This window comes from Sus scrofa, chromosome 13, assembly GCF_000003025.6.
Source record: "Sus scrofa isolate TJ Tabasco breed Duroc chromosome 13, Sscrofa11.1, whole genome shotgun sequence".
Classification (NCBI taxonomy): Eukaryota; Metazoa; Chordata; class Mammalia; order Artiodactyla; family Suidae; genus Sus; species Sus scrofa.
The window spans coordinates 136,648,709-136,674,566 of NC_010455.5; the positions used below are offsets into that span (position 1 = coordinate 136,648,709).

A 25,858-nucleotide genomic window follows, 5' to 3' on the forward strand; every position below is an offset into this window, starting at 1 on the left:
TTTTTTACAGCACAATATGAACCAGGCCATCTTTTGGGGAGCCTGCTTGCCTGGAGACACCCCCACAGACACCCTTTTTAGGGCAGATTGCTTCTCCCTGTCACCTGCCACTTCCCAAGGGACTGGCTAGCCCATTCCTACCTCTTCCCCATTCCTCAGGCCTGGAAGTGACTAGAGCCTACTGGCTCAATTCAGTAAAGACCTTACTTATTAGTGACCCTGCTGCTTGTCAGCACATCCACTCAGGCTTAGCAACTGCATGGGCTGCAGCTGCAATTCTCTGAGTGGGTGGTCTGACCAGTTACCCACATCGAGGCTGTGGCAGGCCCTGCCTACAGGCTCCTGCACCCTGAGTATCTAACAGTGGCACCCCCACCCCCTTTTTTTGTTCTTATAGGGCCTCACCTGTGGTATTTGGAAGATTCCCAGGCTAGGGGTTGAATCAGAGCTGCAGCTGTCAGCCTACGCCACAGCCACAGCATCATGGAATCAGAGCCAACCTACACCACAGCTCACAGCAGCGCCAGAACCTTAACCCACTGAGCGAGGCCAGGGATCAAACCCACATCCTCATGGCTATTGGTCGGGTTTGTAACCCGTTGAGCCACAATGGGAACTCCCAGTGGCACCTATTTAATTTCTTACAGTTCTCTGTGATTAGAAAGGAAAGCAGATGCCCAGGCTTTTACAGACTGCCTGTTTACCCTCCTTTCAGAAATTAGGGATATTCTAGAACTTAGGGAGAAGGGCTGTTTTTGCTACAAAGCTCTGGACATAGGAAACCCTCAGGCTTCTCTTGTAGCCATCTGGGAAATGGACTGGTTTTTAATCCCTCTCTACCAGCCAGGGATTGGTCAGCTGGAAGCAGGCACACAGCCTTGGGGGGGTGGGGAGATACCCTAGCCTTCTAGCCTGTGATTCTAGCTATTGTGTGGGGGGCCAGCTTCCTCTGGGGACAGACATGTTTGATGCCAGCTCAGCTGGGCCCTAGCCCCCATGAATCCCCAAGGATCACATAGTTGAAAGGGACATTGGCAGGAGGGGAGAAAGGAAAGTTTGAGTTTTGTTTTTCCTAAATAACTAGGCAACTTCTCCCTCCATTTTTCCAGATGCTTCTTCAGAAAAGAAATTCAATGGCTTGGCCTGGGCTGTCTAAATCTGCTTAAAATGTGTGTTTTGAACTAGGACTCCAACCCATTTGGCATTCCCTGCCCCCAACATGCCACCAACAGACACCCAGACGAGCGTGGCATGCACAGGCTTGCTCAGAATGGGACCGTCTATGAGAGTCCTGGCATTCATTTCTTCTCCCTTTCCCTTTCCCCTGGGGCCCTGCCCTGAAATTCCTGAACAATAGCTGTGGGAGAGCTGTACTGTGTGCAACTCAGTTGGCAGGAGCAGTGAATCAGGCAGAAGTGGCTGCGGAGCGCTACCCCCAGTTACACTGGGACTGTTTGTGAAGGGAGATCCGAGGAGAAGGACCCCAGGGCTCTTCCCAGGCTGTGCTGGCACTGCCCTGGCCTGGGATCTATCTCTGCACACCTCTCCTTGAGCCCATCCCAGGGTGGGGCCCTTGAGGGACTGCCACGGGGTCAGCAGAGCTCCTGGGAACCATCTTCTGTCTGGTCAGACTTGAGTGGCTGGTTCTTACAAACCCAGCTCCATCAGTCAGCCCACCCGGCTCCCTGGGGGCTGATACTGTAGCGGGAGGTGGCCCCAGAGTCCTGCTCAGCTGGGGGCAGCAGCACCACCATGGCGTCCCCATCCTCCCTGTGCTCCTTCGGTCCTCCATCCCTGCCCCTCTGGGGCACTAATCAACCATGGATGCCCTGGTCGATTGCATGCCCCTGTCATTCCGCAGGCCAGGAGCCATTCCAGGGGGAAGACCTGTGGTCTTCATCTTACTTCCTGGTGCAGAGAAAAGGCCTGTGTGTCAGGAGTACAATGGCCAAGGACAGAGCTGGGAGAGATATAGGCAGAGGCCAGGTCAGCTAGGGCCATGTGAACCACAGTGATGGTGTTTCATTCCTGGTGCAATGAGAAACCAGTGGGAAAAAAAATTTTTTTTTCATGTATACATTCTATTTTCTCACATTGTCATGCTCCATCATAAGTGACTAGACATAGCTCCCAGTGCTATACAGCAGGATCTCATTGCTAATCCATTCCAAAGGCAATAGTTTGCATCTGGAAAATAGAGGAGTGACTTTGGTCTGATTTACATTTTTTCAAACTTTTCTTTCTTTTTTCTTTCTTCCTTTTTTTTTTTTTTTTTTTTTTTCCTGGCTGTGCCTGTGGCATGAGGAAATTCCCAGGCCAGGGATCAAACCTGCACCACAGTAGTGACAATGCCAGATCCTTAACCTGCTAGGCCACCCGGGGACTCCTAAACTTTATTGCTTGATTTTAATACCTAACATAAAGCTATTGTACGAAAGGCAATGTAGTATTTGGCAAAGGGATAAACATACAGATAATTGAAACAAAACTGAGTTCAAAAATAGATTGATTCATAAATGACTCATTGATTTTTTTTATTGTGTAAAATATACATAGCATAAAATTGTCCATGTTAAGCATGTTTAAGTGTACACACAGTTTAGTGGTTTTAAATACATTCCCATTGCTGTGCACCTGTCACTACCATCCATTTCCCAAACTTTTTCCATCCCATGAAATGGAAACTCCATACCCACTAAACACTAACTCCCCACCTCCCAGCCCCCGACAACTACCATTCCATTTTTCTGCCTCCATGAATTTGACTTAGTCTAGGCCCTCATCTAAATGGACCCATACAGTATTTGTCCTTTTGCACCTGGCTTATTTCACTCAGCATAATGTCCTCAAGTTTCAACTGTGTTGTGGTGTGTGTCACAATTTCCTTCTTTTTCAAGGCTAAATAATACTACTATTTACTATATTTTGTTTATCCATGCATTCATTAATGCACACTTGGGTGTTTCTACCTTTTGGCTATTGTGAATAGTGCTCTTGTGAAAATTAATCTACAAATATCTAGTCAGAGAGTTCCAGTCGTGGCGCAGTGGTTAATGAATCCGACTAGGAACCATGAGGTTGCGGGTTTGGTCCCTGCCCTTGCTCAGTGGGTTAATGATCCGGCGTTGCCATGAGCTGTGGTGTAGGTTGCAGATGCGGCTCGGATCCCGCGTTGCTGTGGCTCTGGCGTAGGCCGGTGGCTGCAGCTCCGATTAGACCCCTAGCCTGGGAACCTCCATATGCCGCAGGAGCAGCCCAAGAAATAGCAAAAAGACAAAAAAAAAAAAAAAAAAAATCTAGTCAGGTCCCTGCTTTCAGTTCTTTGGGGCTTATTATATCCAGAAGTGGAATTGCTGGATCACATTCTATTTTTAATTTTTTTAGGAAACACCCTACTGTTTTCCATAGCAGCTGTACCATTCCATTTTCTCACCAGCAATACACAGGGATTCCAGTTTTTCTACCTCTTTGCTTATTTTCTTTTTTTATGATAAATATCCTTAAAATGTGTTTTTTAAAAAAAGAAAATGAAAATTTAATAAACCTGTAAAGACAAATAGAATGGGAGAAAGACAACAGCAGATAAGCCATGTAAACAAACTGATGGGTGACGGATCCTGAGTACCTGTTCATTTCTCCTTCCCCTTTATAAATGGCTGAAGCCACAAAGCACACCTTTCGGGATCCTAGAAGGCTGGATTTCCATAGAGGCATTTGTGTGATGGTTCCATTCAGCAGAGATCTGGTTGACTTGCGTTTTAGCTCTCTGTGTTTCTATGTCTGTGGCTAGGGGAGAGGGAAATAAAGAAAAAATAAGCCTGCTTGTGCTGAAACAGTTCCTGAAAAGGCTGGGAAGGTAGAGGTATGAGTATTTTCAAAGCCTGGGTGGTGGAATGAGGCTGAAAACTGGAGGACTGGTTAAAAGTGTAATGATGGGCAGTTAGGTCCCAAATCCCCTCCTGCACTCCATGTACCAGGCCCCTGCTCCTCTGCTGCACCTAAAGGATTGAGAGTTCTCTCTGGGGGACTGAACTTGACCAGTTCTCCACTCCCGGGCACAAGGCTCATCTGTAGGCAGGGTAAGGCATTGTCTCAAGAAGGCCAGGGGCAGAGTTCCTGTCATGGCTCAGTGGTTAAATGAATCTGACTAGGAACCATGAGGTTGCGTGTTCGATCCCTGGCCTTGCTCAGTGGGTTAAGGATCTGGTGTTGCTGTGAGCTGTGGTTAGGTTGCAGACGCGGTTCGGATCCCACGTTGCTGTGGGTCTGGTGTAGGCCGGTGGCTACAGCTCGGAATAGACCCCTAGTCTGGGATCCTCCATTTGCAGAAGTAGCCCTAGAAATGGCTAAAAGAAAAAAAGAAGAAGAAGAAGGCCAGGGGTTAAGTGACAGGCAGCATGTTGAAAGGAGAGCCCTCATGGCCTTCTCCATCAGAATCCCAACTGCACATACACAGACCTAATTACTGTATTCCCACCCACCCACCCCCACCAAAGCAGGAAATCAGGAGATTCCTCTTGGTGAAAATGGATTACCTCAAGAGACAAAATCTACAGATACTGAGGGTTGAGAGTTTTTACCCACTCGCTCTACTGGGAGGCCCAGCAAGCTGACAAGACCCCACTTGTGTGTACGGAGCTTTTAATTTCTTCACTCATATCTATGAAAAGTCAGTGAAGGGTCATCAGCTGTCCCAGGGAAGCCTCTGTTATGAAAAAGACAGAACGAAAAGAGGGACCAAGTAGAAACAGAAGCCTCCAGAAAACCTAGAAGACATTTCATCTTGCCTCAGAGATAAGACGCTGCTTCCATTAAACAAGAAGAGGAGATCATTCAGTACAGTTTTGAAAAACTGGAAAAGAAGTTTTTTCATTTTTGTTTATTTGTTTGTTTGTTTTTAACTTTTTAGGGCCACACCTGGGGCATGTGGAAGTTCCCAGGCTAGGGGTCTAATTGGAGCTGTAGCTGCTGGCCACAGCCACAGCCACAGCAATGCCAGATCCTTAACCCACTGAGCGAGGCCAGGGATTGAACCTACATCCTCATGGATCCTAGTTGGGTTTGTTAACCACTGAGCCATGAAGGAAACCCCAATGGAAGATTTTTTTGTGAAATTAATGATAGTCAAAATAATAACTTCAGTAGACTGGCAGGAAGATAAAGACATCTCTCAGAGCAAAAAGATGAGGGGGACATAAGTGAGAAAAGAAATGTGAAAGGCCTGTCAGGTGGGGATAATATCCAAATCAGGAGTTCGGTAAAGAGAACATGGTGAAAAAAACAGTGGAGAGAGAATTGTCAAATCATGGAAATTCCTCAAAATTGAAGAACATGCATTGCCAGCAATGAGAAGACCTCTTACTAAGGATCCAATGCAGTGAGTGAACAAGACCCACACCAAGGCAAAGAATTCATCGTGGAATTCTAGAGTGTCAGGAGTAACGAGAAGATTTTAAAGTTTGAAAGAAACACACACATGGGCACACACACACATACACAGAACACACACACACACACATATACACCGGGTCATAGCAGAAGGGTCAACGTGGCGTTAAACCTCTCACAGCAATACTCGATGCCAGAATCATTGCTTTCAGAAGCAATACCTTCAAAATTCTGAAGAAAGATTTTCCACATAATTTCTTTCCTAAATGAACTGTAAGTGACTATAAAGGTAGAATATTGATACTTTTGGAAATGCCAGGTTTGAAAATGTTACCCTTCCTCGGAGTTCCCGTTGTGGCTCAGTGGGTTAAGAACCCAACGTAGTGTCCATGAGGATGCTGGCTTAATCCCTGGCTTCACTCAGTGGGTTAAGGATCTGGCATTGCCGCAAGCTGCAGCGTAGGTCGTGGATGCAGCTCAGATCCCCTGTTGCTGTGGCTGTGGTATAGGCCTGCATCTGCAGCTCCAATGCAGCCCCTAGCCTGGGAACTTCTATGTGCCATAGGTACAACTGTAAAAAGAAAAGAAAAAAAGAAAAGGAAAATTTTTACCCTTCCCTGCATTCATTCTTAACAAATCACTGGAGGAAGATATTGTGCAACCAAAATAGTGGCATCCAAGAAATTTCTGAGAGGATGTGAAGGAAAGTCCCTGGACCACTGTGCCTCAGGCCTAGACAGCATCAAGTTTAGACTGGAGGACGAGGGTTCCAGGAGGGATATCGCCAAAGAAGAAAAGATAAAAGCCGCTGATGCTTTCTTTATCTGATGCATTTGATCATTGCTGAGAAGAATTGTATAGTTCTCTTGAGATGTTGGATGCCTAAGAAACTAATCAAACCAAAAAAGTAGGGCAGGTATTAACTCCAAGAAAAATGGAATTGCAGTGTCCCATGTAGCTTGGCCATGAGCAACACTAGAACGAAGCAAACACTGCTCTCTGCCCCTTGTGCCAGGTATTTTCTGATGGCATCACAGAGACGCTCTCCTGGCCATACTGATGCAGGCAGCCAGCAAGGTCCTGCCTCAGAGGCCCACCTGCTCCTCCTCCCTAGCAGCCTGCCACCTGGAGAGTCCAAGCAGTATGCATGCTTCGTGTGGTGATATATACCTGGAGCAGGTGGTCAGTGGCAGCCAGGAGAGACCAGTTAAGCCAAAGGAGCCAAGTCAAGATATTTTCAGGTTGTTGGGACCCTCTGGTCACTTTTGCCCACCTCTGCTTTTAAACAGAACTGCTTCATTTTCAGAGAGTCCTCATAGGAAAGAACCTTCCCAGTATGATCTGTGGCCAGTTTTTGAGTCTTGTAACCTCTGGGCTCTGCTTTCTGAGGGATCAGGAGGCATTGCCAAGTGTCTGTGTGTTATTTGGGGAGGAGCCCTCTGCAGCATCTCTTCTGCCAGTGAAGCATGCCTCGCTCTCTCTCCAGATCCAACCACAACAGGCTAGAAACTCCCAATTTATTACCCCAGATTTATTTCCTTCCCGAAACTTGCCCATGCCCTTGAAATTCCAGGGCTGCATTAGTCAGTGAGGCAGAAATCAAGGGGATGATCACTGTCTCAAAGGTGCACATGGCATTACAGCAGTGGAGTGATGGTATAGACATAGCTACAGTCTGGATATTTGTTTTAAACTGTGCTTTGTGATGTTGCATAAAATCACGGATCGCTTTTCAAAAGAGGGTTACTTTTTAAATAAAAATAAGCCAATCCAGCTAAGATAGATGGTGTTCTTAGGTTAGTTTTTTTTTTTTTATTAATCTAATTAGGGGTGTGGATGCCTTGAAATTTCCTATAAGAATTCAAGTTGTGCAAGACAAGGCTTAGCCTAGAAGTTCATAGGTACTGGGATTTCTTGGGGCAGAAACAGTTTCACGCTGTTAACAAAGCTGGGAGCTAAATGGATTCTAAGGCACCTTATTATAAAGAATTATTGACTTTGAAGAAAAGAAGCAACAGAGGATCTAACCTTTCAAATTTATTAATGTACTATTGTATTATTGTACTCATTTGATCATAAACGACTGATACCATTCTGTCTTACATCCTCAGTTGTGTAAACGTAGGGCCAGATAAATAACTTGCCCTAAGTCAGGCAACTGGTGATTGGTCGGCCAGCATCCACACATATGTCTCTGATTCCAGACACCATATAACTTCCTGATGAGTCAGGACTCTTATTTGCAAGTGACAGAAACCAGCTCCATCTGGATGAAGCACAAGAAATGTATCATCTCATAGAACTGAGTGGATCCTGAGTCCACCACAGCTCTGCCAGGCCATGCCTCCATCTCCTCTCCACTGTGTGTATAATCTTATTCTGCAGAGGCGTCCTTCTCTTAAGTAGAGTCAGGAAAACAGAGAACGCGGGGGAGGGGGAGAGAATGGCTGTCGATAGAGAGCTTCCGGGTTCCATCTTCCCAGCTTGGGATCCCTGTGAAGAGGCGGTTTGGTCTCCCTTGATTCTAATTGAAATTGCCGGGAAGAGCTTTGATTGGCTGACTTGGATCATATACCCATCTGGGCGGCCTGAGCATTTTGGCCAGGAGGCAGCTGACTGGTGCATCTCCACCAGACTCACCTGTGGCAGGTAGAGGGGAAGTGGGGGTGTTCCTCAAAGGAGCAGGAGCTCACCCTTGGAGCAGTGGACACGAGATCCTGAGCAAATCAAACACAACCAAGCCATAGCACTAATTCGTTACACCTCTATGATGCCACACGCCTCTTATTAATATTTGAATATATCTGAGAGTGTATCTCAACTCAGTAGTAGAAACTGGTCGTGAGTTCCCAGGCCAGCCTCACCAGCTGGAAAGGCCATTTCCTTGGAGGCCACCTTGAGGGGAAGATGAAGCCAGAACGCCAGGCTCTTATGTAGAGAGGTTCCCAGGAAGACTGGAATCCTATAGCCATCCCACGGGGACTGGAGTTCAAACAGAAGGACCCTTGTTTTTATAGAAAAACCTTGAACTTGGAGAAACTAGGAAGACATCAATGTGAGAGGTTCCCCATAACACTTAGACTCGTGTTTTTTTGTTGGGCTACTCAGAATTTTAGATGCTTGGCAAGGGCATCAGAGAGGTGGGTGCCTTAATGATCCCGAGCTTGATAAAAAGAAAGTGATCTTTTTTGGTTTGAACCATTCACAAGGGCCTGAGGTATAACCCAAGGCTGCCAAACTGTAACCTGTCTCGTACTTTCTGTAGGAGAAACAGGAAATTCTCAGTCTGGCAGGTGTTGGGGTGTGGGGGGCTGTGTCTTGGGCTAGAGAAGAAACTTGCCACAGAAAGGGAGAGTGGGAGTTTCCATTGTGGCTCAGAGGTAATAAACCCAGCTAGTATCCATGAGGACTCAGGTTCGTTCCCTGGCTTTGCTCAGTGGGTTAAGGATCAGCGTTGCCATGAGCTGTGTTATAGGTCGCAGATACGGCTCAGATCTGTCATTGCTGTGGCTATGATGGGCAGCTATAGTTCTGCTTTGACCGCTAGCCTGGGAACTTCCTTATGCCGTAGGTGCAGCCCTAAAAAGACAACAGTTACATACAACAACAAACCAAAAACTCTCAAAAAAAAGAAAGAAAGAAAGAAAAGAAGAAGGGAGAGCAGCTGATCACGGGGAGACTCAGCATCTGTCCCTGAAGACGTGGGTGGCATTCTCTGGGCCAGTCTGAGGAATGGTTCTCTGCCTTCCGCTCTCGTTTCTCACAGAATTCCTTCATCCTCACGGTTTCATACCTTGGGCTTAAGGGCAGGGAGCATCCAGTAGTGTGAGGCTCTCACTTATTGCTGTTTTTAGCTGGTATAATCTCTCCCTGATGGATTCTGTGGGTTCAGTTAAGGCTTTTGACTGATGGTAACGGGATTATTCAAAGCCTTAATTAAGTTCCTGCCTGTCCAAGGGGCCGCGTGCCAGTTGCTGACACAGACCCAGGCCCCTAAGCTCAGTCATGCCAGGCCCGTGGCTCACCCTTCACTCCTCACTCTCATAATACACCCATGATGTAAGTTTCGTAGGCATCCTGTGGTCTGTGTTTTAGTTCTCCTTTCTGTGCATCCATGTCTGTTTATTATCTGGGTGAACTTACACTTGGAGATGAGCAGAGGGTCCTCCTTCAACAAATTCTGGAGCACCACTGGTTTATTTCCCATTATGTTTCCATTTTTAAATCACCAGCCCCGTTCTAGTCACTGATCATAGTAGAAGAAGCTGCCTTGAAACAGGGGAGGAAGTTTTAGTGATGTGCTGCAGGCAGGCAGGCAGGCAGGCAGGCGATCCTAGGAGGCATGGAGACAGTTGTGTTGCACAATCAACTTTGTCCAGCTTGGGGGGGACATCTGTCCAGCAGGTTTCCTTAGTGTCCCATCCTTCAGGCTTATTAGCCTTTCACAGCATTGATTCACTTACTCAACAGGATTCAAATAAATACTTACTGACAATCCCTCCAGCCTGCTGTTCCCCGCTCTCAGGACTTCTCAGCTCACTGCTCACGCCTTCTTTGTGTATCTTCCCAACTCCCCATTGTCCTGCTGGGCAGCTTCCTTTCATTCTGGCCTCGGGGTAATCCTTTCTCTCCTACTGGTCTCCCTCAGTGTGGGCAGATGGTCTCCTGCCCAGCTCTCCACTGTAGCTATGTGGGCTTGCAGTGTGCAAACAGGGACGGGCCCACCCAGGAGCCAAAGACATGCAGGAGATGATCAAAAACAGCGAAATCAGTCCATTTCCACTGTTCACTGAGCTGAGAAGGCAGTTGCTCTGAGTCTCGCAGGGGTTGTGGATGCCAGAGAACCCGTCACCCCCCAGGGCTTACGCTCTTGTAGTCTGTCCTGAGCAACCTGGAATTGGATGCAAGCCCTTCACACACATCAGATGAAAACCAAGAGATGTCATGCCCTTAATAATGGTTCACTTTTGGGAGTTCCTGTCATGGCTCAGCTGTTAACGAACCCAACTAGTATCCATGAGGACACGGGTTCGATCCCCAGCCTTGCTCAGTGGGTTAAGGATCCAGCATTGTCTTGAGCCATGGTGTAGGTTGCAGATGTGGCTCAGATCCTGCACTGCTATGGCTGTGGTGTAGGCCGGCAGCTACAGCTCCAATTAGACCCTTAGCCTGGGAAACTCCATATGCCACAGTGTGGCCCTAAACAGACAAAAAAAAAAAAAAAACAACAAAAAAAAAAAACAAAAAAGAATGGTTGACTTTTAGTCATTAAGTATATCAAGACAGCACCAGGTTCTGAAAACTCTGCAACACGGCAGGCAGGTGTGACTGAGAGGGAACAGCTGGCTGCCTGTAGCCCAGCTTTCCCCTCACCATCAGCACATGCAGAATGAGCCCCCATTCCTTTTAAAGGCCTTTTGAGGCCGTAAAGGTTCTTGAGGACATTTTATGGAGCTGGAGCACAGTTTTACTGTTTTAAATTATTACAAGGGTTCTGGTTACTATATCTTTATTTTTATGACAAGTTGTCGGTTATGCCCTTGATTTATTTGATCCCGGGCTTTTGCTCAAGAGCACAACCTCCAATTAAATGTGGTTACTGTGGGCAAAAATATGATTCTCCTTAGAATGACCCTCTTTGGGGCCATTTCCAAACACTCATTATGGTGAGAAGCTAGTGCTGCCTGCTCATGTTTGCAAGCATTTCTTCTTGTGGTCAATTGGTTTTCCCTTATGGAGGATTAGAGAGTATTAAAGCTGTGGACTGGGCCCGGGGGAGACGGTCGGGAGAGGAAAAAATCTTCCCCCAGAAGCTAAGTGGGTCACTCTTTAAAACCAGACTCCTTCAGGGATGGAAGGGCCCTGAGATGTCAAGAGCTGTTTTCTCTTGGGTGAAGGGAGAGAACTACAACGTGAAGAGGCTAGGAAGCCACACCAGACCCAGGGCTCAGGTCCAGCTCCTACACTGTCTGTCTTCTCTGTTCCACACGGACCCTCCCAGGGAGGGGTGTCTTAGGCACATGCATGGCACTCATCCCTGTCTGTCTGAGACCACTGGGGATACTTCTGCTATAACAAAATCATACCACAGATGGGGTGGTTTAAGCAACAGAAGTTTATTTCTCACGGTTTTGGAGGCTGGGCCATCCAAAATCAAGGCACCAGAAGATTCAGTGTCTGGTGATGTCTTTCCATGTCCCGGTTCATAGCTGGCCAGCTTTCTCGTTGTGTCCTCACGTGGTAGAAGGGGTGAGGGAGCTCGCTGGGGTCTCTTATATTTTTTTAATTTTTTTGTCTTTTTAGGGCCACACCCATGGCATATGGAGGTTCCCAGGCTAGGGGTCCAATCAGAGCTGTAGCCGCCGGGCTACCCCACAGCCACAGCAACGTGGGATCCAAGCCACACCTGTGACCTACACCACAGCTCACAGCAACACTAGATCCTTAACCCACTGAGCAAGGCCAGGGATCAAACCCGCGTCTTCATGGTTGCTAGTTAGGTTCGTTAAGCACTGAGCCACAGTGGGAACTCCCGGGGTCTCTTTTACACGGACACTCATCCCATTCATGAGGGCTCCATCCTTACAACCTTGTCACCTCCCAAAGGCCCCCACCTCCTACTGTGATCACATTGAGGGTTAGGATTTCAACCTGAATTTTGGAGAGATACATTCGGTCTATAGCACTATCCTCCAATTACTCCAAGAAAACAGCCCACAACTTGCTAATGGCATGGGTATCACTTTTGTGAGCCCTTAGGCTTTTTCCCCAAGTGGAGAATAGATACTGCCTTAACCTAGAAGAGATTTGGGGTCTATTCAAGATAGACATGTATCAGTGCTTTGGGTTCTACAGTATTTATCTTACCAAAAACTTGAGCGTGCCGTGAGGCACCAAGAGACAACTGCTCAACTTGGAGACCAAAATCTTGGTGGTTCCTGATCTGCTGTGCGAGATCACTAGCAAATCATCCACTTCTCCAGGCTTCCTTCCTCAGCTCTCTGGGCTTAATAATCTGATTGGCCTTGTGTGCTGGCACAGACACTGTTGGTGTCCCACCCAGACCTCCTATACCCATTCCCAGATGCTGTGAGTACTGGCTAAGGGTTCATAGATAGGGTTCCTGAATCCCCATCTCAGGTTCTGCTTCTGGGGAACCCAGCCCAAGACACGTCTCCCTTATAACATTGCAAGAATCAAATAAGATTCTGTACATGGAGGTCCTCTGAACACAAAATTATCACTGGATTTTTCCTGTGCTCTTAGAATAGGCTGTAAAAATCCCAGCTGTGGCTTCTTGGCTGAGGGCCCGTGATGAAGGCAGATAAGGCGTCCAGGGAGGGCAGGGCTGTTGTCATGCACCCAAGGACATGAATCCAGGTTTCTCTTCTTTCCACACCCAGGAGCCCAGGGGAGTGGGCAGACAATAAAAATGAGTTCACTTGAAGCTAAATAATTTTTAGGTACTGTTAGGTAATACTTGAACAAGTTTTTCCATATGCATAGAATAAGAATTGGAGCTGCAAATCATTCAGACCTTGGAACGGAAAAAGGTCACAGAAATTCCTGCCTTTGCTTCAGATGCAGGGTGTACAAAAGTCCATTGCGGATGGCAGCTTTCTGAGTGGTGCCAGTTCCAGCGTATGTCAAAATCCCTGGATATTTATTTTTGCATGTAAGGGCCTTGCAGGGGTAAATGTGGTGGTGTGGGGTAAAAAGGAATGTATATATGTATCTGTGCAGAAAATGAGAGGAAAATGGAAAGGGAAAGAGAGATCTGTGTCCCTGAGGTCCGGAACACATGTAATGTCCCCAGTTAATCATTGATGCCTCGGCCCTGATGGCCGCAGCGTTGGCACGGCTGCAGGGGGCCAGAGTACTTGCTCGTGGAATGCTAAGGATGCCTTTGGTGAAGTTAATGATTCATCCTCTCCCAGTCCCAGTGCTCTGTGCTCCCTTTCTCTGAGGCTGACAGAAGGCACCTGATCACCTTCTAGGGGTTAGTCTGGCCCTGCCTCGTAGGGTAGAAGAGTAGATAGTGATGATTTGCAAACCCACTATATGACTAGATTCCCAAGGGACGTCCTTCCGTAGGAAAGCTTCTTTCCTTACTTGTTTCCTGCAAACACGCTTTCATAGAGAAGACTGCTTTAACAGAGTCCTTTCTGATATTCTTTCACCTGAACCTTTGTGCCAAGACAGGGCCCCAAGATGACGTGTTTTATATGGATACATGGCATTTATTACCTTCAAACATGCATAATGTTTATTTGCATACCAGTTCTATTGCCATTACTAGATTCAAGCACCTTGAGGGCCTTCACACCTTCATAAAAGGTTGTACTTTACATTCATTATACAGACACTCATACGAAAGGAACATATATTTTCATTGAAATGTTTTTCTGTTTTACAAAGGCCAGGTGTGTTGTTTGCCAAAATAGCGAAAAATAATAGGTAAGGAAAAGGGACAGAGGGAAGATGCAGAGACAACCACTGCTACACTTTGTCTCAAGTTATAAGAGACATTGCACTATGAATGCGGTCCCCTTCACCACCCCCGCCCTGACATGGGATATATGTGCTCAGTGAGGCTGCAATGGCCCAGGCGTGATTACACAGCCACCTCCCCGCCCCTTTGTCCCTCGTGCTTATCTCCGACCTTGCCAGGATGGGTGAGAAAGATTGTTGCTATAGGTCATTGAAGGCTTTCTTTGTAAATGAGAATTTTGTTTTACTCCATCTTACCCTTGCTCTCTTGTCTTGGAGTAGATGCGTGGATAAGAGCTAGTGCCACCACCTATCTCTAATGCAGGGAGCTTCTTTCTCAGGAGGTTTCCGTGATGTCTTCTGTGCATTTTCAGTGCTAAACCCCCCCAGTTCTGGGTCCCAGGCTGTGCACAGATGAGCCAGTCTGAGTCCTGCTCCTCTGAAGATGAGTCAGTTTAAAGGGTTGAATTTCAGGGATTTGAGGGCCCTTGGGGAACTTTCTCTGAAACTCGAAGTGATAGCTTTTCTTAGAATAACTCTCTCTCTCAGAGTTCCTGAAATGGCTCAGTGGTTAATGAATCCGACTAGGAACCGTGAGGTTGTGGGTTCAATCCCTGGCCTCATTTAGTGGGTTAAGGATCCAGCGTTGTCGTGAGCTGTGGTGTAGGTCACAGAACCAGCTTGGATCCTGCATTGCTGTGGCTGTGGTGTAGGCCAACAGCTACAGCTCTGATTCTGCCCCTAGCCTGGGAACCTCCATATGCCACAGGTGCAGCCCTAAAAAAGACAAAAAACAAACAAACAAAAAAAAACTTCCTCTGCAAAATCCCTTCTTCCACATAAGGTAACATAGTCACAGGTTCCAGAGATTAGAATGTGGACATCTTTGGATGGCTCCTCTTCTGTCTGACTTAGTGGGGCTGAGCACAGTGGAGTGGTCCAACTTCCTCAAGAAAAATAAATGAAGATTTTCACAGCCTTTGAAAAGGTTGGTATTATCATTATAAAAAAAAAAAAAGAATTTCTCTCTCTCTGCATTTTCTCCTCTTTGGGGAAATATCTTCTCTCTTGCATAAGTTGCTATGGCTCAGATATGTTACGTATTTAGATAAGTGCTTAACACTTAGCACTCAACAGATGTTAGCTGCTAACTATTCCTAGAGAAAAAGCGGGCTAGGGCGGCACTGCCTGACAGAAACATCAAGGCACGTATGTAGTTGTACCTTTCCTAATAGCCTCATTACAAAAGTACAGAGAAACAATTGAAATTAGTTTTAACAGCATATTTTATTTAACTCATTATGTCCAAATTACTGTCTTTGCAATATGTACCAGTGTGTGTGTGTGTGTGTGTGTGTGTTTCTTTTTTGGTCACCTTCAGTACGTGGAGTTGCCAGGCAGGGATCAGATCTGAGCTGCAGCTGCAGCTGCAGCAATGCCGGATCCTTTAAGCCATTGTGCCAGACCAGGGATCAAACCCACATCCTGGCGCTGCAGAGATGTTCTGATCTTATTGTGCCACAGCGGGAACTCCTGTACCAATATTTATTTATTTCTGGCCATGCCCTGTGCCCATGGCATGCAAAAGCTTCTGGGCCAGGGATTGAACCCAAGCCACAGCAGTGACAACACTGAGTCCTTAACCATTAAGCCACCAGGGAACTCCTATACCAGTATTTTAAAATTATCAAGATAGGTTACATTCTTTTTTCATACTAACGCTGTAAAACCCCATGTGTAATTTACACTTACAATGCAACTTGGGACCAGCCACATCTCAAGTGCTCAGTCGCCATGTGTGGCTAGTGGCTGCCATCCTGGGCAGCTCAGGTCTAGAACCTTACTACTCAAGTTGAATTCTAGGGACTAGCAGCATCAGCAGGCTCTGAGAGCTTGTCTGAACTTCAGAATCTCAGGCCCATCTCAGACCTATAGAAGCAGAATCTGCATTTTAACAAGTGATTTCATGCATGTTTGAGGGGGAAACACTGGTCTAGAATCCCCATGCACAGTTCCTAGCCCTTGGGGTTCTAATTTAATTGTTCCAAGATTGGGCCTGAGCACTAGTATTGCTTTCAAGCTATCCCTGGTGATTCTTTTTTTTTTTTTTTCTTTTTAGGGCCACACCTGCCACATATGGAAGTTCCCAGGCTAGGGATCTTATCGGAGCTGCAGCTGAGGCCTATGTCACAGCCACAGCCACAACAACACTGGATATGAACCACATCTGCAACCAACACCGCAGCTTGCAGCAATGCCAGATCCTTAACCCGCTGAGCAAGGCCAGGGATCAAACCTGCATCCTCACAGATGCTATGTTGCGTTCTTAACCTGCTGAGCCACATTGGGAACTCCATCCCCCTGGTGATTCTAATCATGCAGCAAGGCTTGACAGACACTTGCGTGGTGGGCTCTGGAGCCAGGACGCCTGGCTTAGCCACTTTCTGCCTTCAAGAGCTCCATAAGTCTATGCTAACTCTGTGTCTCCATTTCCTCATCCCTAAAATGGAGATGAAAATAATGTTTGCTTCAAGAGATGTTGTAAGGATTAAAAGATTTAACACACGTAAAGCACCCAAAACAAATAACTGTCACATAGGAAGTGCTTCTTATATAGAAGCCCTCATTTTCTTCTTCTTTTTCTTGAAGGTCCGGGGTTACCCAGAGCCCCAGGTGACATGGCACAGAAACGGACAGCCCATCACCAGTGGAGGTCGCTTCCTGCTGGACTGTGGCATCCGGGGGACCTTCAGTCTTGTGATTCATTCTGTCTGTGAGGAGGACAAGGGAAAGTATACCTGTGAAGCCACCAATGGTAGTGGCGCCCGCCAGGTGACAGTGGAGTTGACGGTAGAAGGTGAGTCCCAGGAGGTGAGAGACCTGAGAAGAGATGAGCCCTCATTTCCCCAAGGCCTGTGGTTCCTGTGTCAGCCCTCTCTGGGGAGAGGGACCCACAGAGAAAGTATCCTTCTCCCAGAACACAGGATCTTTTAGTCTGAAGGGGGAAATGTGGTTCCTGGAACATCCCAGTAGATAGCATCAGACTGCACATGACCTCATTGTCCTGCTTCCACCTTCCCTCCGCTCCCGCCCCACCCACCACCCCGAGACTGAGACCAGATTCCTCGTCATGGTTTCACAGAGCTTGGCCTGCTCCTACCTGTTCTCCAGACCCACCTCCTACCATCCTTTGCCCTGCTGGCTCTGCTCTGGTCACCCTGAACCCCCACTCATCCTTGAGCAAGGCCTCAGGGCTTTCATGGTGGTTCCCTGTGTAAAGGAAGAGCTCTTGGCACAGCCCAGCCCAGACTCAGCCCCTTACTTCCTTCAGGTCTCTGCCCAGACATCCCCCCCTTAGAGGACCCTCTCGGACCACCCCACCCCTGGATTCTCACTCCACCCGAACTTCTTCTTCTAGGATCATCCCTGCCTCCCATTTTGTTATCTCCTCCACCCCCACTAACTGGAAGCTCTCAGAGAAGAGGGACTTTATCTTGTTTACTGCTGTATCTTCAGCTCTAGAAAATTTCCCAGCACGTGCTAGTTACTGAACTATTTGGGGAATGAACAGTGTTTATTATCATCATTATAAAGCATTACATGCCATCATAAAAAGCTTTGTAAAACTCAGAAAGATATATAGGAGATCAACAAACCAGTGTGTGAACACGATTATTTATTTTGTCTTTTTTTTTAAATTTATACTTAAAAAAATTCTTTTAACTTTATTCACTTTAAAAGTTCCAGGAAGAACATTTGACCATAAGTAAAGCTGTTTCTTTTGCTGCCAGTGTATCTCTCACATGCTGAAGCCGCTCGGCTGGTGAGAACGTCTCCAGTTCAGGTCGCTGGCCTCTGCTGAGAGGCCTGATGTCTGAAAGGACATGGGGGTGGCGGTGGTTGTCAGACCCTCAGAAGTATGGCAGAGTTCCCTCCACCTTTCCAGGCCTTTCTAAGGGCTTATAAACAAGAGAGTCAGACTCATTTTCTCCTTTCTCAGAAAACTGTCCTCCCAATTTAGTTTTCAGGGGACGCTATGTGCCACGGAAGGTTCCAGAAAGGGGCAAGGTACACCAGGAACAGTGTTTTTTCCTGTTTGCTTGCAGCATGAAAGGACAGACAGGCTGTTTTACAGGACAGAATATGCATAGTTTGGATGCTTTCCCCAAATTCTTTAACTGGGTGACTCATTCCTTTTAATGGCCTTCAAGTACCTGTGGGCTCAGGCATTCCACATGGAACGTGGCCCCTGGTCAGAGGCTCTGAGTGGCCCTCGTCTTGGTCAATTCTGGGACTGTGCATTCCCCTACATTAGGCATTTTTCAGTGCCCAAGCTTTGAGTCGAGGCCCACAAATAAAAATTACTTTATCTCCTTGCGTTACTCATTAAGAGCATGATTCGTATGCCAAGCCTTTTGACCCCCCTGATGGTCAAGTTTAGAGGGCAGTATTGTCAGCAGTCTTGGCTCTGCTGATCTCTCTCTCTCTCTCTTTTTTTTTTTTTTTTTTTTTTTGTCTTTTTAGGGCCACACCAATAGCATATGGAAGTTCCCAGGCTAGGGGTCAAATCAGAGCTGTAGCTGCCAGCCTACACCAAGCTCCTGGCAATGCCGGATCCTTAACCCACTGAGCGAGGCCAGGGATTGAACCTGCGTTCTCATGGATACTAGTTGAGCTGTGGTGTAGGTCACAGATGTGGCTCAGATCTGGCATTGCTATGACTATGGTGTAGGCCAGGAGCTGTAGCTCTGATTCAACCCCTAGCCTGAGAACTTCCATATGCTGTGGGTGTGGCCCTAAAAAGACAAAAATAAAATAATAAAAAAGATACAGATTCTGCTTCCATAGGTCTGGATGGGGCCCCAAGTATCTGCAGTTCTAACCGGCCCTTGGGTGATGCTCAGGCTGCTGGTCCAAAAATCTCACTTTGAGTAGCAAGGAAGGATTCAGTTGCAGATGTAATATATTTATCCTAGTCCAAATGATTCTCCACTGTGAGCATGCATCAGACTCACCTGGAGGGCTTTGAAAATGTAAACTGTCAGGCCCTGGCCCAGAGTTTCTGAGTTACTAGGTCTGGCATGGACTCTAGAATTTTCATTTCTAATAGTTGCCTGGTGTTGCTAATACTGATGCATATTGGCTTCCATATTTTGAGGACCAGTGGGCTAGTGCCTATACCTATGATATTAGGTTTCTCCAGAGAAATGATAGATCGTGTGTGTGTGTGTGTGTGTGTGTTCATTACAAGAAATTGGCTCTCACGACTATGGGGGATGTTAAGTCCCAGGATCTTCAATCAGCAAGCTGAACACACAGGAGAAGAACTGGTGGTACCCTTCTGGTCCAAGTTCTAAAGCCTGAGAAGTAGGACAGCTGATTATGTGGTTCCAAAGGCTAGAAGGCCCAAAACTCTGGAAGAGTTGATGTTTCAGTTTGCGTCAAAGGCAGGAAAAAAGCCCATATCCTCGCTCAAAGTCAGCCAGACAGGGGGAATTTCCCCTTGTTTGGGGAAGGTTAGCCTTTTCAGTCCCCTTTGGGTCTTCAACTGATTGGATGAGGCCCACCCAGATTAGGGAGGGCAATCTGTTTTACTCAGTCTACTGATTTAAATGTTAACCCCATCCAAAAACACCCTTCCACAGAAACACCCAGGATATTGGACCAAATATCTAGGCACCTGGTGGCTCATTGGCTTGAATGGGCACATAAAATTAATCATCATACACTACTAAATTCTTGATTATAATATTCCTGTATTACTTCATGGAATCTGATTGACAACATTTCTTGTTGAGCTGTCTACTAGGAATGTCAACTAAGTTAACTCAAAGAGGCTATAAGAGATAGCCATGGGTACCTGAGAAGGGCTGGAAAGGCAGAAGGGGGACGTGTGTGCGCATAAGTTGTGAGAAAGCAGCAACAAAGCCAAGAAAAGACGTGTAGAGAGCCAGGGGTCATGTGATCATAGCTAACTTGCATTCAGCCCTTACTCCATGTTGCTGGCATGATAGGGTTTGGGGATCCTTAGGACAGGTGCCACCACTGATCCAATCTGCAAGAGTATAGGGTGGGGTAAAGACAATAAGAGATGGCTACCAAGTGGTTGCCCTTTGCAGCCCCATGGTCACAGCAGATGTCATTAGGATGACCATTATATTTTTTTTATGGTTGCCCCTGTGGTACATGGAAGTCCTGGGCCAGGGATTGAGTCCGAGATGCCGTGGTGGTAACACCCGATCTTTTAATTCTCTATCCCACTAGGGACTGAATCTGCACCTCCACAGCCACCTAAGCCACCGCAATTGGACTTTTAACTCACTGAGCCACAGCAGGAACTCTGAGGATGACCATTTATCCCAGCATGCCTGCCCTGCCAGTGTCATTGTACAGGGAGCCTCCTTTGACTCTCAAGAGTCTTAGTATGGTTAATGAATTACGTGGTTCCCCTGGCCATGATCAACATGTCTGGTGTACTGGGCAGTGAGTAAAGCTTCAAAAGTGGTGTTGAGAAATAAAAGATTATTGTGGGGAAAGAGGAGTAGCAAGAGAACAATAATTCCAGAGGAAGTGGATAAGGTTTATTTTCATCTCTGAAAAATAAATTCCAAGCCATTAACCATGCTGCATAAGAATGCAATGAATAATTGGGGGAAAATTACCTTAAAAATAATGACTGTGTATTTGCTGGGGAATAGATTTGGCCAGGGACTCCCTCCTCTTGGGGAGTTTTCTTTGAAACAAAGAAATAGGAAGGGCAAAGACCTAGTGTCCCTCCTCCTTTCTGGATCCGGCCTTGGCCATCACTCTTCTCTCTATTAGGTGCCCTATCTTCATGCTAAGTCCTCCTCTCTGCCTCCATTCCTGTGGGGTTATTCCCCCAGCTCCCTCCCCTACAGGTAATAGGTTCTGAGGCTGCCACTTATGTCTCTGTCCGAAAGCAAAGACATCTCCCCTCATCCCACTGTGGGAATGTCTCCCACAATGTCTCCCAAGTGAAGATTGAATCCCTCCATCCACTGCTTCATTCACCTGCCTGTTCCTCTCCATGTCAGGCACTGGAGGTAGAACTGAGCCATTCAGACAGGGTCCCTGACCTCTTAGAGTATACTTTCTACCAGGAAGGGAGACTATAAATGGGTAACAAATGTCACTTCTCTAGAAGAATGAAGTGATCCCTGACCACGTGTGAGAGTGAGCCAGGTGGCAGGCCACTTTGACTGTGGCAGTGGAAGGGAGAGGCACCCCATATTGTGAGATTTAAAGAAGAGTGACCCTAGTGACCACGAGCCCAGCTCTGCTGGTGCCACTAACACCATTCTCTGTGCTCTTGAATTCCTAGGAAATGCTTCTGTGCCATCTCTTTTGCTATCACACTTTTCCAGGGGCAGAGTTCTTAGATCTCTTTTATTTTTCTCATTGGATTGGATTGATGACTATGTATTTTGAGCCCATGTCTATTTCTTTTGGCTGGGTTATAAATTATTATATTCCTTAATATCATCTGTTGTGATTCTTCTTTCATTTTGTTGTTTTCTTATTTGTTTTGTACTATATTCACCTAAATTCCTGCCTTCTTAAAGACCTATAATTATATTTCCCATTTGTATTCTATATTGACTCTTCCAGTCTATAATAGTCCCTGATGACTCTTTTTGTAGGGGTATATGCCCTATTTTTTTTCTCATATCGGAATCCTAAAATCTCTGAGTTTCTATCCTTTTCTGTCTCACCGAAGTGAAAAATATAAATGTGGTGGAGATGCAAGTTATTCTTTCTGCCCCACTGGCCTCTTTGCTGTGAAACAGTTGTGTGTAAAGACTGTGTTGGCAAAAGCCTCACTGATTTGCTACATGGAAGAGTTAGATGATCAATGACTTGGCCCCATTCTGTCCTTGAAGGATGACTTCCAATTCTTTTTCTCCCTTCCCTCCATTGTTTTCACCTTTCACTTTGCTTTTGCCTCTGCTTCCCTCCAAAATATATACCAGGACCCCTTGATGCTGTCATCTTTCCATCCTGTCTCTTACTCTTCCACTCACGTGCCCCATCTCCACCCCCAGCCCTCTCCCAGTTGCTTATAATTCTAGCCTCCTCTTCATTCATCAGATGCTACTGCATGTGCTAAGTTTGTGCTGGGCTCTGCGAGCAACGAGACTTGGTTATCGCCCTCGAGAGACCGACTTCCTTGACCTCATGTTTCACTGTTGTGTTGCAGTTAAGCATCAACATCAGGTTGTGCTGAGGAAGTGCTGACTTTGTGTGGTGCTGTGTGGGAGACAAAATACTTTGTCAGATCCTTTCTGCAAGAACATGTTGGTCAGATAAGACCTGGACACGTTGAAAGTTAAACAAAGGCACAGCCCCAGTCATAAGGCAGCTCAGGTTTATGTGCCAAACATTTGGCACGTCCACTCTGTAAACTTAGAGGCGGATGAGACACCTGGGGGCTGAAATGGTCTGTGATGTCTCCTAGCAGGAGGAGGGACTTGACTAGTCCTGGCGGAGTGAGTCAGATTTGGGTGGCACAGTGGGATTCTGGTGACGGGGATGGGAGGAAAGTGGAGATAGTTAGCGCCTGGGTAGAGGGTGGGGTGAGTAGATGGGCAGGAACAGAGAGGAGTGGGAAATAAAGCTGAAGGACAGATTGGGGGGAGACTGTGGGAGGTCTGGAGCATGAGGCCAAGCAGTTTTTAGCGTCATAGCCATTCCAGTGAGCAGATGATTCTGCCCACTAACTGTTGTTTTACATTCTCACGGTGCATGTAGCTCTCCATAGGAACTCTCCCCTTAGCCACAGCTAGAGGGACAGACATGCTGTGTGCTTACTTTTGCTTCATGAATCTTTTAAACTTTCTTCTTATTTTTCTGAACATATGGGCTTATCACAAATATTCTGGTCACACATTTTTCATGGGCGCCATTACTCTTCAATACACCATCATTTCACATGATGCCCAGCAAAAATGGAGTGATTAATTCATACAATGAATTACTCCAGAACCATGTTTAAAATAACCTTTCTGGAGTTCCTGTTGGGTTAGTGGGTTAAGAACTCAACATAGTGTCTATGAGGACACTATGTGTTCAATCCCTGGCCTCGCTCAGCAGGTTAAGGATCCAACATGGCCCCAAGCTGTGGTATAGGTTGAAGATCCAGCTTGCATCTGCTGTTGCTGGGACTGTGGCATAGGCCAGCAGCTGCAGCTCCGATTGCACCCCTAGCTTGGGAACTTCCATATGCTGCAGGTGTGGCCATAGAAAGAAACATAAATAAATTAGTTAACTAGATAACCTTCCCATATGCTGCACTTGCCCATGGAGTGGCTTCTGATCAGATACCTGTACAGCTGCCAACAGCCCAGTGACTCCCACAGCATCAGACACCCAGAAGGGGGAGCCGCTCAAAGCAGAAGTAATACTCTCCTTGTTTCCTTTCTGATAAATTGATACAAAATCAGTCTCTATGCCTTAAGGACTAAACAGACTCCCTGCTACTTGGCTTGGGGTTTTGAGGGGACCACATGGAAAGTGACTCTTGAGAAGGGAGCTGGGATGCCTGGAAGTCTTGACTTCAGCAAGGAGACTGTAAAGGAAGCAGCCGTTTCTCTCTACCGAGAACCTAGATTCGTCTTCAGGACACTCAAGACAGTTGAGGGATCACTGGCCCCATTTATGGAACTATTCCCCCTCCAAAACAAAACTTTGGGTCACCACCCCCTAGAATTCATTGTGTAGGATGTGTGACCACCTTATCCATGAATGAGCGGGAAGTAGTTTGCTGAGTGGCAGATAGTTTATTTCAGCCCCTTGAGGAAGAAATGGTTCTTTAGTGCATCAGTTTCCTGGAGCTCCGGATAGAACTCCTGAAATGTCTACTTGGTGCCCTGGAATGAGCTCCTTGGTCCCTATGGAAGGAATTGCAGCTGACCCTTGAACAACACAGGTTTGAACTGCATGGCTCCAATTATGCGTGGATTTTTTTCAAGAAATAAGTACCTATAGTTTCATTTTTTAGATCTTTAAGTGAAGGTCAAAGTTTATGATCCGTTAGAGAGCACAATATGTGGAATCAAAAGAACCGTGTTTGAGTCCTGATTCTGTACAGTGGTTTCAGGTTCTGACCTAGGGTATGGCTAGAGTCACAGCCATTCCAGCGAGCAGATGATTCTACCCACTAATTGTTTTGTTCAATTCCTTTGTTTTTGAGGCAGAGATGGCAGTATGAGTGTTTTCCATTGGGCAGGGTCAGCACCCCAACCCCCGTGTTCTTCTAGGGCCAACTGTACTTGTCACTGAGTGTCGTAGTGTAAGAATGATGTATTTGTGTGCATTCTAGGGAGCGTGGACTGCAGCCATAAATCAAAGCTCCTGCCTGAGTAGGGACTATAGAGTGAACCATTTATGTGGGGAGAGTCCCCGTTTAAGCAGTGACAGGCAGCCCCTGGCAGAGACCCGTCAACAATTATGGTTAGGACATTAGTGGCTCCTTGAAGACCCAGCTGAAACTTTGGCAGGTGACAAGGCACATCTCCTTGGGAAGGAGGGCACCCCGGACACCTTGTCATCCTCAAGCACTCCCTTCCCTCCCCAGTCAGTGCCCAGACCCTGCTATACCCGTCGCATTTGTCCCCACTGCCACCAGCCTGGTCCATCATTTCTTTCCTGCTGCACGGATTCCCAACTGTGTCCCCAGTTCTACCCATATCCCACTCTAATCTCCACATTAATGTTAAAAACACCTTTAAAAACTTCAAGTGAGGAATTCCTGTTGTGGCTCAGTGAGTTAAGGACCTGACTTTTTTTCTGTGAGGATGCAAATTCAATCCCTGGCCTCACTCAGTGGGTTAAGGATCCGGCGTTGCCATAAGCTAAGGCATAGCTCCCAGATATGGCTTGTATCTGGTGTTACCATGGCTGTGGTGTAAGCTTCAGCTACAGCTCCAGTTCGACCCCTGGCTGGGAACTTCCATGGGCTTCAGGCTCGGCCTAAAAAGAAAAAAAAATTCAGATGGAATTTTAACACTCCCTCCCTTCAGATCTTCCAGTGATACATCTTTAAATTGAAACTCAAGGAGTTCCCATTGTGACTCAGCAGTTGATGAACTTGACTAGTATCCACGAGGATGCGGGTTCGATCCCTAGCCTCTCTCAGTGGGTTATGGATCCGGCTTTGCCATGAGCTGTGGTGTAGGTGGCAGACTCGGCTCGGATCCTGCGTTGCTGTAGCTGTGGCGTAGGCCAGTGACTATAGCTCTGATTCGACCCCTAGTCAGGGAACCTCCATATGCTGTGGGTACTGCCCTAAAAAGACAAAATAAATAAATAAATAAATATGTATATAAATTGAAACTCAAGATCTCCAATGGGTCCTGCTATGCAATATCCCCTGCCCTGTCTTTGAAGCGCTTTGCCTTTCCCTTAAGACTCAAGTTTTTGTTTTGGGTGTGTGTTTGTTTGTTTGGTATGAGGCACACAGCAGCTTGGTATGGAATCTCAGTTCCCAAACCTGGGATTGAACCTGGGCCATGGTGAAAGCTCTGAGCCCTAACTAGACCACCAGGGAACTCAAGTTTTATTCTTGCTTTTATTACACATATCAGCCTATTTGCTGAAGCTCTAGCTAATGCCTTATGCATAATAGGGACTGAATCAGTGTTTTAGTACAGATGAGATCTCAAGGCTCCCACATCATATAGTCATTGTTTTGACATCATACAGTCATTTTTTTTCCATTTTCTCTACCTCAGTGGGCTATAACTTGTCTTGTTATGTTATCTTAAGCTCAGGTCATTCCTTCTTTGTTATATGTCTGCTCTGTTATTTATCCTAACACTACGTTTTCTTTTTACTATACTAATTTCTTTTTTTATATTTCTTGAGATGCAGTTGACATGTAACTTTGTTAACATTACCTTTTTTTTTTTTTCTGGGGTCCACCTGGACACCTGTGTTCCTTCATTTTCCATGACTACTTATA

General features: G+C 46.5%; 1 protein-coding gene across 10 annotated transcripts in view; it reads left to right on the forward strand.

Annotated features, from left to right (window-relative positions):
• Positions 1–25,858, forward strand: part of MYLK (myosin light chain kinase) — a 299,797-nt gene that overhangs the window by 138,831 nt on the left and 135,108 nt on the right. For all 10 annotated transcript variants that reach the window (XM_021070234.1, XM_021070231.1, XM_021070236.1 and 7 more), the window contains one exon: positions 16,528–16,735. In XM_021070234.1, coding sequence (XP_020925893.1) covers positions 16,528–16,735 — 208 coding nt within the window. The remainder of the gene's footprint in view (positions 1–16,527; positions 16,736–25,858) is intronic.